Source organism: Marmota flaviventris, chromosome 12, assembly GCF_047511675.1.
Source record: "Marmota flaviventris isolate mMarFla1 chromosome 12, mMarFla1.hap1, whole genome shotgun sequence".
Lineage (NCBI taxonomy): Eukaryota > Metazoa > Chordata > Mammalia > Rodentia > Sciuridae > Marmota > Marmota flaviventris.
In genome coordinates, this window is record NC_092509.1 from 17,316,609 (window position 1) to 17,335,064 (window position 18,456).

General features: G+C 40.8%; 1 protein-coding gene across 1 annotated transcript; it reads right to left on the reverse strand.

Moving 5' to 3' along the window:
* Positions 1-6,585: 6,585 nt before the first annotated feature.
* On the reverse strand, positions 6,586-10,873 carry Idi2 (isopentenyl-diphosphate delta isomerase 2). Its single transcript, XM_027947956.2, has 4 exons — positions 10,732-10,873; positions 9,838-9,930; positions 8,274-8,404; positions 6,586-6,903 (listed from the first exon to the last, which is right to left on the reverse strand). The coding sequence occupies exons 1-4, from the start codon at positions 10,871-10,873 to the stop codon at positions 6,586-6,588; spliced, it is 684 nt and encodes a 227-aa protein (XP_027803757.2).
* Between the last annotated feature and the right edge of the window lie 7,583 nt (positions 10,874-18,456).

The following is an 18,456-nucleotide window of genomic DNA, read 5'->3' on the forward strand; positions in this document are numbered from 1 at the left end:
ATAAGTTAAAATATTACTAACAAATCCTGCAGGAGTCATAGAAGAATTTCTTTGTAATTGTCTCTTATCAATTTTTGGAGACCAGTCTAAAATATACCCACTATCTTTAGACACCTTATGTTGTACAGGAAAGGTATTTACATAATCCATCCATCTAGGAAAGGTGCCAATCTCAATTGTAGAACTATTTGGACAGTGGGGCATCCGTGGAGGTTTTGTAGAAATGACTGGCTTGTTATGGGAAAGTCCCATCTTAATTACTGATCTAGTATAAGGTCTTAAGTCCCCATAAATAGAATTATTTGTCAGTCTAGGTCTACCAATTGCTGTCTTTTCTTCGAATGATACTTTCAGACAGCCAGCATGTTTATCGTGTGACCAACACAAAGGTAATTGGGCACTGTAGCCAGAATAATTAAATCTAGTCACATGATTGGGAGTAATATGAGTATCTGTAAATCCTCCCATCATGAATGAGTCATTAGTAAATACTGGAATAGATTCTCCAGTCCACACAGCTGGGTGTACCAGGGGTGGATCTGGGAAATATGTCCAGTAAGTGTTTATTTGATCCCCCTTTACCTGACAGCCCAGCAGGGCAATTACTGTTGCTACCATCATCACTGGGGTCCTGTTCTCTCCTAGGTGTCGAAGTATTCGGGAAACCTGGGTTGTTAGCTTCTTCACGTCTTCCCATGAAATCAGCTTTTTGACTGGGTCAATCTGGTCTTTTTTCATCCTTTTTCGATATCTCCTCCTTCTGGATAGGGGCTCCTCCGGGTCGATCCTCAGTCGCTTGAATCTGGGTTCTATCTCTTCCATGTCTGATAGCATGTTCAGGTACCCAAATAGGACGGAAAGCGCCTTCTGGGAAGATACAAGCATGACCTCTGCCCCACATCATCACCGGGTCCGGGCCTTTCCACTGACCAGTCTGTAAATCTTTCCACAAAACTCTGCCTAAAGGGCCTGTTACTGAGGGAGACATTTGCCTCTCAGCAGCAGTGTGACCTTCTGCGTCACAGTTTAAAAAATTTAAAACAAACAAGGCATGATTAAGGCTATTTTGGGGAGTCATAAACCTATTTTTCCCCTTTAATTTTTGTAATTGAAGCTTAATAGATAAATGAGCTCATTCCACAATGGCTTGGCCTTGAGTGTTATAAGGAATTTCTGTTTTATGATTAATTTTAAACTCTTGGCAAAATTGTTGAAAAGAAGAGCTTACATAAGCTGGAGCATTATCTGTTTTAATCTGCATAGGTCACCCTAAAACAGAAAAAGCTGTTAGGCAATGAGAAATTACATGTTGAGTATTTTCTTTAGTACGTGCTGCGGCAAAAATAAATCTAGAATAAGTGTCTACTATGACATGCACATAACACTGCTTACCAAATTGAGGAATATGAGTTACATCCATTTGTCATATTTGATTTGGTTTTAATCCATGGGGATTTACTCCTGATGGCAGAGATGGAGTGTGAATAACACACTTAGGGCATTGGCTTACAATCTGACGAGCTTGTTCTCTAGTAATATTAAATTTTTTATGTAAGCTAGAAGCATTTTGATGATGCAAGGAATGGGAAGCTAGTGCAGAGTCATATGAAGACATCTGTTGACAAAAAGCTACTAACTTATCAATTTTGTCATTACCTGAGACTAGAGGTCCAGGAAGATTAGTATGGGCACGTATGTGTCCTATGAAACATGGGTACTTTCGCATTAGCACTGCCTTTTGTAAATTATGAAATAATTTAAATAACTCCTGTGATGAAGTATACCCAATAACTGAAGTTTCAATATTTTTAGTAACTCTGACTGTATATAAGCTGTCAGAATAAATATTAATAGGCTCATTAGAAAAGTAATTTAAGGCACAAATCAGAGCTTGAAGCTCTGCTCTTTGGGCAGAAGTATAAGAAGTTTGTATTACCTCTGTGTGAATATGACTATAAAAACCTGTTTTACCTGAGTTAGAACCATCCGTGAACACCAATAAATCTTCATCTATAGGATGTGCACATACAATCTTTGGAAAAATAAGTGATGTTAATGATGTAAATTGTATAATCTTATCACGAGGATAATGGCTATCTATCTGGCCAGGAAAATCAGCAAAGGCTATCTGCCACGAGCTAGAAGTTTGAAAAAGTCAATTAGTCTGCGGAATGGAAAAATGGAATAATTATGATATCAGGCTCAGATCCAATTAATTGTAAAATCCTAGTTCTGCCCTTAATTACTAATTGAGCTATAGAATCATGAAAAGGAATTAATGTTTTTTGAGGAGAGTGGGATAAATAAATCCACTTAATAACTCCCAATCTTTGCCATATGGCTCCTGTTGGGGTATGTTCAGTTGGAAATATTAACAAATACACTATTTCTTTAGGATCAACTTTAGTAAGCTGTGCATTTTTAATTGGTGTTCAACTCTCCTTAAAGCCATTCTAGCCTTTAAGGTCAGCTGACGTGGAGAGGTTGGAGAGGGATTTCCTTGTAATATCTGAAATAAAGGACTTAACTCAGAAGTAGTTAGTTTTAAGGATGGCCTTAGCCAATTAATATCTCTTAAAAGCCTTGAAAATCATTAGGGGTTTGTACGGAAACTGTTTGTTTCGCTCCGGTAAAATTAAAGATGGCAGCCCCTATGGTCGGCGCGATGACGTCACATTGCGCGACCATCACCTACTTTCTCATTCTCGGCCCAGGGGCGGGCCGACTGGAAGTTTGTGTTCCGGCTAGGCGGAAATGATGACAAGAAGGCGGGCTCATCCACGGCATCTGGATCTACCACATGGGGCTGAGCCCTGCAATATTTATTATCGCCAGTAGATGGAGCCCTGAACTTAAAATTGCGCATGCGACACTCCCGCGCAAAATGATTATTTCTCCCGCAAATGTAACATTTTTTGTGGGGTTTTTGTCTTAAATCCTGTGGACTCAAAGTTTCCTTTAGTGCCGTGGTTAGGGCTACTGTCTGTAAATGAGTAGAGTCTATGTCAGAACATAGGCTAATAAACTCAGAGATTGTTTCCTTTTTATGGTGCGGCCTGAGAATATCCTGACAGTATTTATTTGCATTTTTAAATGCCAATTGCCTAACAATGAACTCACTCGCTCCTGAGTCCCCGATTGACCTGTTTGCAGCCTGATACAATCGGGCTATGGAATCTGAGTAAGGTTTACTTGCACCTTGCCTGATTTTGGTAAGAACTAAATTGGATTGGTTCTTGGAGATGATCTGTCTCCAAGTACGTTTTGCACAATCAGTTATTTGATTGTATATTACAAAATCATAATTTAACTGTCTTTTTAAATTAGCGAAATCACCGGTCCCTAGAAACATCTCTATTGGTGTTTTTATATCCTGTCTTTTGTTTTTTTTTTTGTCTGTTCAGTACAAAAATTAGTCCAATAAGTCCTCCAAAGTAAGAAATTTCCCCCACTCAGACAAGATCTGGCTAAAGAAATCCAATCGCTAGGAGGAAGGGGTTGTGAGCAAATATTTTCTATCAGGCTCTGTACAAAAGGGGAATTTGGACCATACGTCTCACATGCACTTTTTAGTTCCTTAATGGTTTTAAATGGGATTACAGTATGAACTCTAACTCTCTGATCTTGTTCATTAACTTGTTCAAAAACTGGAAAAAGGTGAAAACCGTTAGTATCTTCCCCATTTTCCTGTGCTTTTTCAATACCTCGCTGGACTGGGGTAAGAAAAGTCATTGTTAATCCAGCGTACCTGTTAAATTTTGTCCTTTTAGCAGGCACTGGCCGAATTTGAATAGCCTGGGCAGGCGGTGTTAAACGCAGCCTGTTAAGATTTCTCTGTAAGTCCTGAATTTTAATGTTTGATTTTTCTCCCTCAGACTGCGAGCCATGGTTAGACTCTGTATTATCGCCATTTTGAATTTGGGTTTCTAAACCATGTGGCTGAGAAGAACTCTGTGCCCCTCTAGGAATCTCTTCCGGATTTTCCTCTGCAGGAAGATCCTCTACCTCTTCTGGAGGGCTTTCTAGGATCTCGGAGGCTTGTCCTCTATGATATTTGTCCCTAGAATCTCCCTGCAGGCTAGTCTGGTCTTGCAAGTTTAAAGTCACATTCCTAACCTTCGGTTTGGCCCTTAGCGTCTTTGTTTTTAAACGGCTTAAGGGAAAAGGAATTAACTTAGCCTCAGGCGGATTTTCCATTTGAATAGACTTAATAGCCCTTTGTGAGCCTTTTAACAGGTCTTCAGGGGGCCACAAACTTTGGCCCATATACTCAAAAAGACAAACTTCTAGAGCCGTCCAAGTTTTCTGAATACTTTCTATGCCTCCAGGTAGTTCATTAGAAAAATAAACCTTTTGTAACTTTCTTCCTAATTTCTCTCAAGTACATAAATTTGGAGACTCTTGTTCACAAAACCAAGGACAATATTTACCTACAATCTTTAAGAATTGTAATAACTGAGCTTTTTTTTATCTGTTTTTTTTTCTGATTAATTATACTGTCTAAAATAGTCAGATACATTTCCTTATCCGTAGAAGTTGAATTTCCCATTTTAATTAATTTAATGTTTCTTTCCTTCAATATCTCCAGGTACTTTTGTGACTCTAAATTGTCATCACTTCTTTTATCTTTATTTTTATCCTTATCTTTATAGCGTGTTCCCACTCAATCTAACTAATCTAGAATGCCCCAAGTTGGGCGCCAATTCCACCATGCGGCCCGCGCATTGGTTTCATTAATGAGGTTCTTGGCATAAAAGTTAGCTAGAAGAGATCGAAATAAAACACACAGACTCAGTTACCTTATTTCTATTGCCAGGTCCAAGATGGCTCCCCTCTCTGTTTTTTTTTTTTTTTTTCTATTGCCAGGTCCGAGACGGCTCCCCTCTCTGGTTCCCTCCTCTAACCGCCCAGCAGGGCAGCAAGGATTACTCAGGGCTAGCAGGAGAGAGAGAGAGAAAACACGCCAGGGAGTAACCTTTTATTGGGAAACCAAAAATTCAAGGGATAATTCCATCCAATAAAGGTTGAGGGGGGACCACACTCCAAGGTCAAGGTCAGTGATTGGGCCCCCGGGGTCAGTGGTCAGTCACACCCCCACACGGACGGGTTCTCTCATCAGGAAAGGGCTGAAAAAGTTCCGACACAGCCAGAACGCCTCAGACCCTTAACGGGAGCTGCCCAGTCACGTGTCAAAATGGCTCCCCACAAGAAACTACTACCTCTACCCATTAAGGGGGCTAAATCAAAAACAACAAAAATTTTAAAAGTGTTAAGATGTTGGCCAGAACCTGTGACTGTGGAAATAGACTTTTTTCCCTTAGTATTGGTGATTGAAGCCCAGAGGTGCTCTACCATTGAACTACATCCCCAGTCCTTTTTATATTTGTTTTGAGATAGGGTCTTGCTAAATTGTGCAGGTTGGCCTTGAACTTGCCATCCTCCTTCCTCAGCTGCCCAACAGGCTGTGATCATAGGTGTACCACCACCCCCAAAAGGAACAGACTTAAAAAATAGACTAGTGCTGCTGGGTGTGGTGGTGCATGCTTGCAATCCCAGCAGCTTGGGAGGCTGAGGCAAGAGAATTATAAGTTCAAATTCAGCCTCAGCAACTTAGTAAGGCCCTAAGCAACTCAGTGAGACCCTGTATCTAAATAAAGTACACAAAGGGTTTGGGATGTGACTCAGTGGTTAAGCACTCCTGGGTTCAATCCCGGGTACCAAAAAAAAAAAAAAAAAAAAAAAAAAATAGACCACTGCTTTCCAAACACAGGGATAAATTTAATAAAATGTGAGAATGACAGTTTTTCCAAGAATGATGCTCTGGCTTCCCTCCACAAGTAAAGTGTAACAGCTAACAGCAGGCAGGCCTTTTGGATATGTTTCAAGTCAGTGAAAATTCTAAGTTACTCCAAGAAAGGAAACTACTTTAACACATTATTTCACGCTTGTCTGAAGGATCCCTAATTCATTCATTTGATGAATATGTACTATGACCACTGTGCATTACGTAGAAATATTTAATGTGGGTAAGTGAATACGGTAGTTCTTAGAAGACAGTTAATCTAGTTCTTGCAAGTTAAAGCAGGACAGCTTAAGTGTAATTTAGGCATTTCAGTTCTTGCCAAATTTTATGCTTGACTCTTAATAGCTGGATTTGGCTTCCTGTGCTTCTTTCAATAAGAGGCCTGGAGACCCATCCAAGGGCTGTCCAAAGATGGTTATGTGACATTTAGCTACTGCAATGCTGATTTCAGATCTCTACTTGTGGGATTTTCTCTTCTTCTTTTTTCCTCCATTTTTAAAATGAACTTTAAAATTTTTTAGAAATTGCATCTGGGGCAAACAATAAATTCCCTCCCTGCAATTAGGCAGATAAAAGAAATAAAGCAAAAGGGGGAAATGAAGACAACATGACAAAGCAGATTAAATGATCGAAAGTAGTGATTTATAGATGATTAGCAATCGAGTCCCCTTTTTTCCCTTTTTTGGTTGAGGTGCGTAATCCCATTTAAACCAGAGTCTCCCACTTGCAAGCATAGCCTTTGCTATCTGGCCCTTCCTGGCAGACACTTTCCTCCCTGTTTTTCATATTCTGTGTATCTTATGAAGCTCCACAAACTGGGTCACTTCATCCAAGTGAGGCCACCACTTATACAGAAACCTCTCTGCAATGATTCTCAGCCAGGGCGTGACCTTCACTTCACCCCTGTCTCCCTTTTCCAGGAGCTCTTCCAATTCCTCCTGGGCCAGGTAGCAGCAGCTGTCAACTTCACTGGGATCTGGGTGGATGGTCACATTCTTCTTCACTAAGAGAAGGTAGCAGATCTCATGTTCTCCCCAAATTTGATCTGATTTTGCTTTGTAATGATATCTTGTCATAAACACTATGTCATCTGTAGAAAGCTGTGGCAGAAATTGATGCAACATTAATAACATTAGCATAAAACACAGTGTACAGGAAAAAGGAGAAAATGAACACATTTGTTTACCTCAGATAAACAAATTCTGTTGGTAATTGGTTATTATCCAAACCTTAATTTTAAGTGATTTTTTTTCTTTAAGGGGAGATTGCAAACTTTATTGGCACTAACACAAAAATAAAATTGATTCAAGAAATGGCAGATCACTTTGACAATGCACAATTTTTATGCAGATGTATGCATTTTTATGCAGATTTATGGATGCATGCTACCTTTTAAAATTGCCTTGGAGACCTAGGGAATGGCTATAAAATAGCTGACACAGATGGGAAAAGCTTGTAGACTCCCTGAAAAGTCAGTAAGCCTTAGCAGATGTGATCTTTCTCAGATTTTTTCCTTAATGTCATGACGACGGACAAATACCAGGTCCATATTTGGGACATACATGGCATGAATATTCTTTCCTTCCAAAAAATGATGATGATGTAATCAGTGGCACTTTGGTATGTCAAGGATTTCTGGTGAACACTCTACAGGTGTGGTCTTGTTTTTAACCATTGGTCATCTCAGTAGACATTGATTTGATTGTTCTGGAACAGCTGGAGAGCTGTTGCTCAGGCCTATTCCTGTCCCCTGCTGTCATGAGATATGCCCTTCTCATTTGAAACTATGTCATCTGTGATGGGAATGTCTAAGTCCAGGGGCCTAAGACTCCCTGTGTATTCACTTGGAAACTGTTCCTAAGGAGCAATGGTCCTTGTTTCTACCGTGTTAACACAGTACCAGAAGTGCAAAGACTGCTAGTGGTCTACACTGATAATGAACTTCAGAGGTTCAGTCCATGGTCAGCCAACTCTATTGCTCTGGCCAAGATGAGCTGTAGCATCATGGCTAAAAGCATGGTGAAGGAAAGCTGCTCACTCTGTGGTAGCCAGGGAGCAGAGAGAACTAACTAAAGTTTTGTAGACTCAAATCTGAATAATAATCTGACTTTGGTTTCCTTGGTGTAACAAATGTATCTCTGTCCTATTTTGAAGGACCAACTCCTCCACCCGCAACAACAGAAAATCCAATGAAAACTGGCCATCCCCTCTCACCTACTGGCTTTACAGATAAAGTTAACAAATGGGTAATGGACAGTCACGGCTGATCCTGGACATTCCTTTTAGCATACACTGCAATTTCTTCTTCAATTTTTTTTTAATAGAAAACCAGATTCCTGAACCATCCCAACCCTGCCCAGAACAAACCAATGTGCTATGACCCTGTCCTCTGCAACAGCACCATTGCCGGGCCAAGGGCATAGATCCAGTTCCCAGGACAGCACAGCTGTTACTGGGCAGATGTTCGTACCTGCTCCTGGGGAATTCCCAGCTCAGCCTGCAGGCGTCTCAGGGCTGCCCTCTTCACTCCCAAGGCGTCCTTTTCTTCCAGTTCTGCAGGGTTGTATAATGGGTGACTACAACAGGAGTCAGAAAAATGCCCTGGAAAGAACATACAAGGGAAACATCCCTCTTACTTTATTCCTCTTACTTTATTTGAATATATTAAATACAAATACAGACTCTTTGGGTAAAATCGTCATTATCTGTCATCATCAGCCTGGTAGGTGGGAAGTGCAGATTTGCTGTGGTGCTCAGGGCAGAGCCTGTGTCCCTGCTGCCATGGGGTGAGGGTTTGGGTGAGGTGCCTCTGGGTGGCTACTTGAGGAGCTGTTCCTAAGACTCAGCCTTGGCTGCCTGCTGCAGGTGCTCACCCATATGCCCTGTTGCACTCTCCAAGTCAGTCTCAGGACGAGAAGCACCTCTTGGGCAGATTTATGTCTCACAATGAAATCCCATTTGAGAGAAGAAGAGATGAGCGCATGTGTGTATGGCATCGGTGGATTTAGAGTCTCGCTGGGGAAGTAAAGGGCATATGTGGGAGTGTTGGGCTTGGGACACACCACCTCAAAATGGCAGGAATAGGAGATTGGGAAATGCCACACCAAAATTGCTGCTTTGGATTCCAAACTGAGAAAACCTGGAAAAGAGCAAGTGGAGGAAGGGGCTTGCTCTGAACTTGCCCTATCTGACCAGAGAAAATGAAAACAACATTATACATCTTCTCCCTGGGAAGTCAGTAAGATGCCCTGCGAAGATCCACCAGCAAAAATTAGAGGGGCTCCCCACCCAGACAGCTTTTTCACAGGTGGCACCTATTCTGACAGTTCCTCCTTGAGATCTCCTATTACCTGGGAAGCTTTTATATTTGCATCACAAGGCAATCTTTATTCCCCATATTATTTCTTCCTTTACTTTTCCATAACTTGTCCCACTTCCCTCCAGAAGTCCCTGCCCCTATTCTTTTCTGTAGTTCAGGATATTTTATGAATGTCGTCATCTGCTATCCTCGCTTCTAAAGGGATATTCTTACATTTGTCATGATCTTAGGAAGTATAGAAAAATTCAGTCTTAAGACTTGGATGGTAGGATGATAGTTTCTATCATTATCTTCTTTTTTAAATATTTGGTTTTTAGCTTTAGGTGGACACAATATCTTTATTTTATTTTTATGTGGTGCTGAGGATCGAACCCAGTGCCTCACGCATGCCAGGCAAGTGTGCTACCACTTGAGCCATATCCCCAGCCCTTATTATCTTCTTAATTTTATGTTTAAATATTATTTATTTTAGTTCCCCGATACCTTAGATGGATAAGTTCTTCTGGATTTAAATAGCTTTATACTGCCATTAAAAAAAAAATCCCAACTAGAAAAAACCCAGGCCACTGAAGAAATATCAGACTGGTAAGTATGGGTCTGCAGTTTCCTCTTAAAATGTCATCTGGCTGTGCAGATAATTCATGTCTTGGAATCCGCCAGGTCAGATTACATGGAAAGTTTCTGTTAAGTCATAGATTCAACTGAATGAACTTACCAGGAAAAGTCAGCTTGACATCTGATCGCGTCTGAATCAGGACTTTCTTCTCTGTATTGAACAAAACCACACTGAAGGCTCTGTGCAGGAGCCCTGGGAGAACAAGCCCCAAACTGTGAGTGAACACGGGGAGTCCCTGCAATAGTCCTCAGTCTTTGTCTTATCTGAAAAATCTGTATATGACCCTTGAGTAGGGCAAGGGACATGCAGTTGTCTAAATTGACATTTTGAAACCTCTAGGTAATTAAACTTGTTTGACAAAGTGAAACTCAAAGTAAAAGTTTAGGCTTGTCAGAGAAGACCAGAGCTGGATGGTAGTTCAATCAGGAAAACCAGATTTTATTCACAACTATTACAGTATGGGAAAAGAGACCTCAGAGTAGCTCTGGTATCAACTCTGAAATCAGCACTGGCGGGAGGGAATTTGTCCCTAAGGAGCAGAATGGAGGAAGGCCGAAGGAAAATTTCTAGGAGGGTATGTCTGGGGCAAGAGGCATTCCAATTAGGTCTACAGGATTAATATAGTTCTTTCTCAAGATGGGCTTGGGTGATCAGACATCACCTGAGAATGGTGTGGCATGAGGACCTGAGCAGATACGGAGGGTGGGAGTCTCTCTGAACCATGTTAGGAGGATTCTTGCCTGAGCTGGGTTTTACAAGGGAGCGCACAGTTGTCTGGGAGGCTCAGGACTCTGCTGACATTTAGGCTGAGCAGAGACTCTTTGTCAAGGGGGGTGCCTCAGAATCTTCTCCCAAAGAGAGAAGCTGTGAAAGGACAAGGTGCCCATATGGCCTCCTTATGCAAAAAGCCCAGATTCTCCTGCCTCTCCATCTCTCTCAGGTGGGAAAAATGAGAAAATCTTGCAAAATTAACAAAGAAACATTCGGTGCCACCTTTCTCGATGTTCTCGTTCAGATGGCAGTTCCTCTTGGTGTCCTCCCCAAGGACCTTGTCATCTTCATCAACCACAATGAGCATTTCATTTAGGCGTTGTAGTTGATGTTCACTGAGCCAGTCGGGATGGACTTCAGACATAGCTGCGCGCTGGAGCCAGCCTGAAATGGGTGCATGAAATTTCCTCTTGTGCAGAGGATCATATCTAATTTTTGCTATTTGTTACCAAGCACCTCAGGATTTATCATATAGTATTGAAGTAGAACTATTGTTAAGTATAAGAGGGGTATGGTGTTTATAATTTAGTGTCTTTCTGAATAGGAAATCTTGGAGAGAGATATATATACAAATATCGTATGTATAGATATGTAACATGTTATATATGATATACATTATATATATCTGTCATGTATACATATCATATATGATATATATAAATGATATATATCATGCATATATAATATATGTGTGATTATTATGTATATATAATATATATGTATATGTATGATATGTGTGTGTATATATGTGTGTGTATATATATATAATATATATATATATTATATATATATATATATATATATATATATATATATATATATATAATATTCCCTAGGGGTCCTTCAATGAAGATTCAAACAACAAACAAACCCCCACAAAAGAAATAAGTGCAAGTTCAGATAACATTATTTGTAGTGTTTTTGGGAAAAGGAATCAGGATTGGAACAGATGTGGCGATTTCGCCACCTTTTAGAAAAGCTGCATTGACCTGAGTCTCATGCATCCTCTTCAGAGCCAGATAGATCCCCACATAACAACTTCCCCAGATCATATTTTCAGTACCATTTATTTTCACCAAAATCTTTTCATTATCCCTTCTTACTTTTTAATGAATTGCATTTGCCTCTGTCCCTTGTCATTACTCTATTATTATTTTCAGCAATCCGTTCATCCTCTTAGTAAAGAGGCTGCTTGACTAGACGTGTGGACTGGGGACAGAACACAAATACAGAGAGAACAAGTGCTGAATAGGTACAAAATTTGATCAACAGGCATAAGAATCCCCATGAGAAAAAGAATAACACTAACCGTTTGTGGAAGTTTGAGACTCCTGGGTGTCAGGTGTGGAGCTGAGCACTCAGGTTGAACCAGGGTCTTTTATCCATTTGAGGTGTGTGGAAAGATGCCATGAAGATGTTCTCAAAGATTTGTATTCTAAACATGAAACCACACCCTGACCTTTTTCTGCTTCTGTCTGTCCATCAGACTTCTGCTTGTACATGGTACACACCTTTTGAAAATTTTTATTCAACCTGTAAACCAATGTTCCAGGTGTCACTCATTTGTCTAACAGGTCAGATCACACCATCTCCAGTGCCTTGGAATGTAACAAACCATTTCCATTGTTCAATGACTTGCTTTGTGAATCTGATAGAAAATCATTTTGATTCAACTTCACCTTTTTTAGTGCATTTTTTTAAAAAAATATTTTTAGTTGTCGATAGACCTTTATTTTATTGATTTATATGTGGTCCTGAGAATCGAACCCAGTGCCTCACACATGCTAGGCAAGCGCTCTGCCACTGAGCCACAACTCTAGCCCATTGCATTTGTTTTTTAAATTTAGGAGAAATTATGTTCTGTTGCATGGTATGTTGATGTTTGCGTAAGGTGGCATTTCAAATAGATATGGAAAAGGTAATTATTTGAGTATTGATGGGATATCTGGCTTGCTTTTTTAAAGGAATAAAGTTACATTCTTACTTCTAATGTCATATTAGATATATCCATATGAATTTAAAATGTGTGCTTAGTTTGCTCTTCTTTTTCTAGTTTCTTAATGTGTAAATTTTTGTTATTGATTTGACTTCTTCCTTCCTTCCTTTCTTTCTTTTTTTGATATAGGCATTTGTAGCTATAACTTTCTCCTAAACACCATGTACCAGTTATATGTTGTGGGCATTTTTCTTCCTGCTTGGTTAAGGGCTGGGGATACAGGTCAGTGATAAAGTGCTTGCATAGCATGTGTGAGGTCCTAGGTTAGATCCCCAGCACTAAATAAATGAACAAATAAATATTTGGTTGATTTACTTTGTGATTTTCTTTGAATTGTGAATTATTTGGTACTGTGCATTTAATTTTCAAATATTCCTGGGTTTTCCAAATGTCCTTCTTTTGTTGATTTCTAATTTAATTTCACTGCAGTCAGAGAATATATTTTGTATGGTTTAGATCCTTTTAAATTTATTGAGATTTGTACATGGCCAACTATACCCTAGAGAGTATACTATCTGTGCTTGAGAGGAATATGTATTTTGTTGTCTCTGGTTGGAGTGCTTCATAGATGTCAATCAGGCCAATTGGGTGGATCATAGTCTACATTCTTGCTGATTTTCAGTTTAGTTATTGTGTCCATTATTGATCATAGATACTGAAGTCCCTATTATTGATGAATTGTATATTTTTCCCTTCAATTCTGTCAGTTTTTGCTATACACAATTTGGGAGCTCTTTCATACATAAGTATATGCTTGGAATTCTTAATTCTTCCTGATCAATTAGCCCTTCTCTCAATATAAAATTTCTTTCTTTGCTTCTAGTAATGTATTTTGTCCCAAGTCTGTTTTATTCATTATTAATATATGACTCTACTTTTTTTCTGGGGTAATGGTCTCATGGTGTATCTTTTTCCAGTCTTTTATTTTCAATCTATTTGTGTTTTTGAAAGTATGGTGTGTTTCTTGTAGAGAGAATATAATTGTATTTTTAATCCAGTTTCTAATGATAATTTCTGACTTGATTTGAATATTTGAATCCATTCACACTGAATATCATTATTCTTTTTTCCTATTAGCATGTTTTATTAATTCACCATAATGTCATTATTGAACTAGATGAATTTATACCTGCTTTTAAATTTTTTTTCTTTATTTGTAGATGGACACAATACCTTTATTTTATTTATTTAGTTTTATGTGGTGCTGAGGATTGAACCCAGGGCCTCATATATGTGAGGCAAGTGCTGTGCCACTGAGCCACAATCCCAGCCTGTCGCGACCCCTTGCCCGCAAGGAAGACGCAACTCAGGAATCTTCTTTCAGCAGTTTATTCAGGCCCTTGATATTTCTTCTTCTCCCTCTCGGATGCCCCTTCCCAGCCTTAATAAAGCATCTCAAGCCCCAATGCAAAGCTGCCGCGTGGAGCTTTCTCACAGGGTGGTGAAAAATCATGTGCCAACTCTCCCAGATAAGGAGTTGTTTGTCACAGACCACAGCGGAGCCAGCGTCATCTTGTAATGGCGACCATAGTCTGCAGAAACGGCAGAAGCGGCTCACCACAGTTCCCCCTTTCTGTTTTCTTAAAACAATACAGGCGAGAGTAGAGGTCCTATCCCACTGTGCAGAAGTGGCTGCATAGTATGACTCAGTCCTAAGGAGGCGCCTTCCCCAGATCTGAGGCCATATCAGCCGACGCCTTTTTTCGTGGGGCGGGGCGTGAACGCGTCTAACCCGCATGCAATAGGACATGCTCTCCTTGAGTTCCACGTCAAGGATCACTCAAGTGCAGTGTCTTGCCTCACATCCTGTATCGTGACGATAGTGGATGAAGGGGGATAGCTGAGGCTGAACTGTGGCTGTTTATAATGACAAACAAGTTGACAGCACCCTGAAAGAAAGGCACGAACTTCAAGAGGATAGAAAAGCACTAGTGTGGAAACCCATCTGCGTGCAATGGCAGTAAGACCGGCAGAGTGCAAGGGCTTTCCAACACTAAGAGAATAACAAGGAAAGTCATGTCGATCCCAGTGCAATGTTATAATAACTTGGGGTGTAACGACCATGTCAAAGGTTTACTGCTTAAGATGCGCAAGCCAGACTTGAGGTGAGTTGCCATTTTCTAAAGCTGCAAGAGCTTGTATGATCATAGCCTTATCGTGAGCCCTGCGGGCCTTAAGGCGACAGAGAAACCACAAACAGAGGAACATACCGAAGCAACACATTGCACCAAAAATGCCTACCCCCACCCACTCTTTGAAGAAGGAAAAAGCAGAAGATATCCAATCGGTGAATTGACCCAAAGTCACGGGATCGACACGGGTACTGTTCAAGACAGCTATCTGGGTTAGTTGAGACTGGATCATGTCTTCCGCTGCCATGGACCAATTTCCGGCCAAATATTCACCAATGATGCGGGAGGCATTCCTGGAATCATTAAATCTGACAGAGGTTATGCATAAATGTGCACGTTGGTCAACACAACCCAAAAGCACCAAGTCAGCCAATTCTTCTACCTGAGTTTGGAGTAAATCTATTCTTTGGTTGGCAGCTAAAATCCCTGACAAAATATGTTGATTAATTGTATTTTGGGATTCAAGTATGGTGGAAGTTTGTTGAACAACTTGATTAATAGTGGCAGCAGTTTGTACTTGACTGGCCATGGCCACTCTGGCCGTAACCGCTGCAGCAGCAGACACTGCCACAGCTGTCACTATAGCTGCCGTAATTCCAAAATCTCTACGGGTTCTAATCAATTCAACAATAGGAAAGGATTCTGGATCTGCAGTAACCGGGATCGGGACAAAGGTTGGAATTTTCATAATCACTGCCATAGTCCAGGAGCCATTCCAACACTCAGACAAGTAGCAAGTAACATTAGAACAATTAAGCATCCCCTGTAATGTAACATTAGCCAAAAGAAACAGGAACGGAGATTGGAGACAGACTGCTGCGGAGGGTAATGTAGCACTAGATAATTGTGAATTATTTGCAAAAAATTTTAAGCCTCCTACCTCGCTCCGAGTCTTGGGTAATGCCAGAAACATTAAACAGCCAACTTTGGACTCCTAATATTTCCCTGGGGAAACACAAGCGCGGACTAGACTAGCCCAATCTGAGGGAGTCATACAAAATCTAGTAAGTCCCTCCACCTGAGTGAGAGTGAAAGCGGCATCTATGCCATAAGTGCAGACGGATTCTGCCAAGGTTTTAACTATCTTAAAGTCTAAAGGCTCATGATATCTTCCCCTGTTATTGTCCTGAAATACAGGGTATGCAAGTCCCATATCTGTATTAACTGTCCTCCAAACTTGCGCATGAAAAGACCTCCCGGAACCTTGGCTCCCCCCCACATACGGGGGTGGGGCAACAGGCATCATATCCTCTTCTAAATTTTCAAACTCCTCCTCCTCAGAATTCTGTTGACCAATATTAGATCCCTCCCCCTTCTTACAGTAGGCATGCGCGCCTTGTGTCTCCTTTTTCTTCTTTTTCATTTTTATCTTATGTAGTTGTTGTAACAATATATCAAGGTCCTCAGAACTCTCTGAGTTGCTTGTGTTCTCAGGCGTTCTGAATTCGGTCAAGTCTGGGTAGAGCCTTCTCCTATTTTTATCTTCAGGCTCTTTTGCCTTCTCACTACTGTTACTTTTGATACTCTCTGCCACTTCACTATGTGATCCTTCAGATTTTTCCTCATGTAGTTGTTCAAGAACGGCCTGACCCTCACTCACAGCTTCTTGGCATTTACCATCTGTAAGGCAACTACGGACCATTTTCCAAAGGGGTATCACCCCACCCTCTAATATGCCCTGCTCAGAAGCAAAGTCAAGATCTTTGCCTAATTTATCCCAACTAGGTACAGTAAGGCTGCCCGAAAATGCAAACCACGGTGCAGAGATATCTATCTTCTGTAAAAATCTCTGTAAAGTACTATGTTTCACTTCCAGGCCCTTGGAACGCAACAGGCCATCTAGGGCCAGGAGAAGCGGACTTGAAGATGCGGCACCCATGACACAACAACAAAGGAAGCACAAAAAACAAAAGCGAAAGTAGAAGTGAAAGTACACAGTGCAGCTGCAATAAAATGTAATGCTCTCTCTTTCTTTACAGAGGAGCTGCCCCGCTTTGGTCGCGGATCCCACTTACTAGGGACTAACCCCGCTTTGGTCACGGATCCCACTTACCTGGGACTAACCGGTGCACCACCCCTGACTGCTGAAAGTTCTGGTTCCTGGGTTTTGGCACCACTTGTCGCGACCCCTTGCCCGCAAGGAAGACGCAACTCAGGAATCTTCTTTCAGCAGTTTATTCAGGCCCTTGATATTTCTTCTTCTCCCTCTCGGATGCCCCTTCCCAGCCTTAATAAAGCATCTCAAGCCCCAATGCAAAGCTGCCGCGTGGAGCTTTCTCACAGGGTGGTGAAAAATCATGTGCCAACTCTCCCAGATAAGGAGTTGTTTGTCACAGACCACAGCGGAGCCAGCGTCATCTTGTAATGGCGACCATAGTCTGCAGAAACGGCAGAAGCGGCTCACCACACCAGCCCACACCTGCCGTTTTTTAATTTGTTTTTTTTTTTTGTCTGTAAGTTTTATTTTTGATCCATTTATCTTCCTTTACTGCCTCCTTTATAGTAAGTATGTATTTTCTGCTGTATCATTTTCTTCTTTTTTAATTTATTTTTATTTTATTTTTTTAAGAGAGAGGGATAGAGATAGAGAGAGAGAGAATTTTAATATTTATTTTTTAGTTTTCAGCGGACACAACATCTTTGTTTGTATGTGGTGCTGAGGATCGAACCCGGGCCACACGCATGCCAGGCAAGTGCGCTACTGCTTGAGCCACATCCCCAGCCCCTCATTTTCTTTTTATGTTTATATTTTATGAGAAATTTTCTTAGTGGTGCTTTAGGCATTACAACATGAATCTGAACTTTTCACATTCTACTTTAGAGTAAAACTAGCTTAATTCCAGCAAAATACAGACCTAAGCCACAACACAGCCCCACTCTCCCCTCTGTTGTGCTGCTATTAGGCCTGTATATGTACTACACTCAGCAGTACAGCACTGTAATATTCTCTTAAATCCACTTTAATCAGCCATTCCACTAAAATTACTTTTAATGTGCTCTGTGAGAGTTTATTCCAGCGGACCTAGAATTCACCTGAGCTGATTGGCTTCAGTTTTAACTTGTCATTGACCCTTTGTAAAAGGCATAACATGAATTGATAGTCTTGGTTTGTGTCCATGGGTCCAAGAAATCTTGGGGTGGTTTCTCCCAGTTTGTCGGCATTGTTTACTGAAAACAGTGAGATAGATCATTTGCATATGGTCCCAGTGGGACTCGGAAGGGTTGAGCTGTTGGGACTGGTTATGTGATAGAAACAGCTCCCAAGGCTCTGGACCACTTGCTTTGAGGAAATCTGATTTAGTGACAGAGCTGCAGTTGTTAAAAGATTGTCACTTTGTTTTTGGTGTCTTGAAATTTGTTGTCACTATAGTTTTCTCTTTTTTATTCCAAAGCTATTAAGTGCAATTTTGTAATATTTATTTATCTATTGGTACTAGGGGTGCTTTCCCACTGAGCTACATCCCCAGCCTTTCTAATTTTTATTTTGAGACAGGGTCTCACTAAATTGTGAAGATTGGCTTTGAACCTGCAATCCTCTTGCCTCAGTTTCCCCACTCGCTGGGATTACAGGCATGTGCCACTGTGTCTGGCTATAATTTTCTTTATATCCTGTTTTCTTCTTTTTGCACATACTATTGAGAGATGGGCAATACAAAAAAAAAAAAAAAAAAAGATGATGAAGGAAGGAAAGGTCCAGGAGCGGGAGAGAAACAGAGAGGAAGCTATATGAGAGCCGGATCAGGACTGTGATAGTGTGGGTATCCATAGCACCACTCATCCACTTTCCAATCTCTTCCTTGTCAACTTTTATTCGCACTC

What these genes read in the sequence shown, in the direction of transcription:
- Idi2 (XM_027947956.2), bottom strand. Translation starts at nt 10,873, where the DNA reads ATGTCTGAAGTCCATCCCGACTGGCTCAGTGAACATCAACTACAACGC. An exon ending in TGTCAAGCTGACTTTTCCTG is followed by an intron (nt 8,405 to 9,837) that starts GTAAGTTCATTC and finishes TGTTCTTTCCAG; the next exon opens with GGCATTTTTCTGACTCCTGT. An exon ending in TGGGAATTCCCCAGGAGCAG is followed by an intron (nt 6,904 to 8,273) that starts GTACGAACATCT and finishes TTTCTGCCACAG; the next exon opens with CTTTCTACAGATGACATAGT.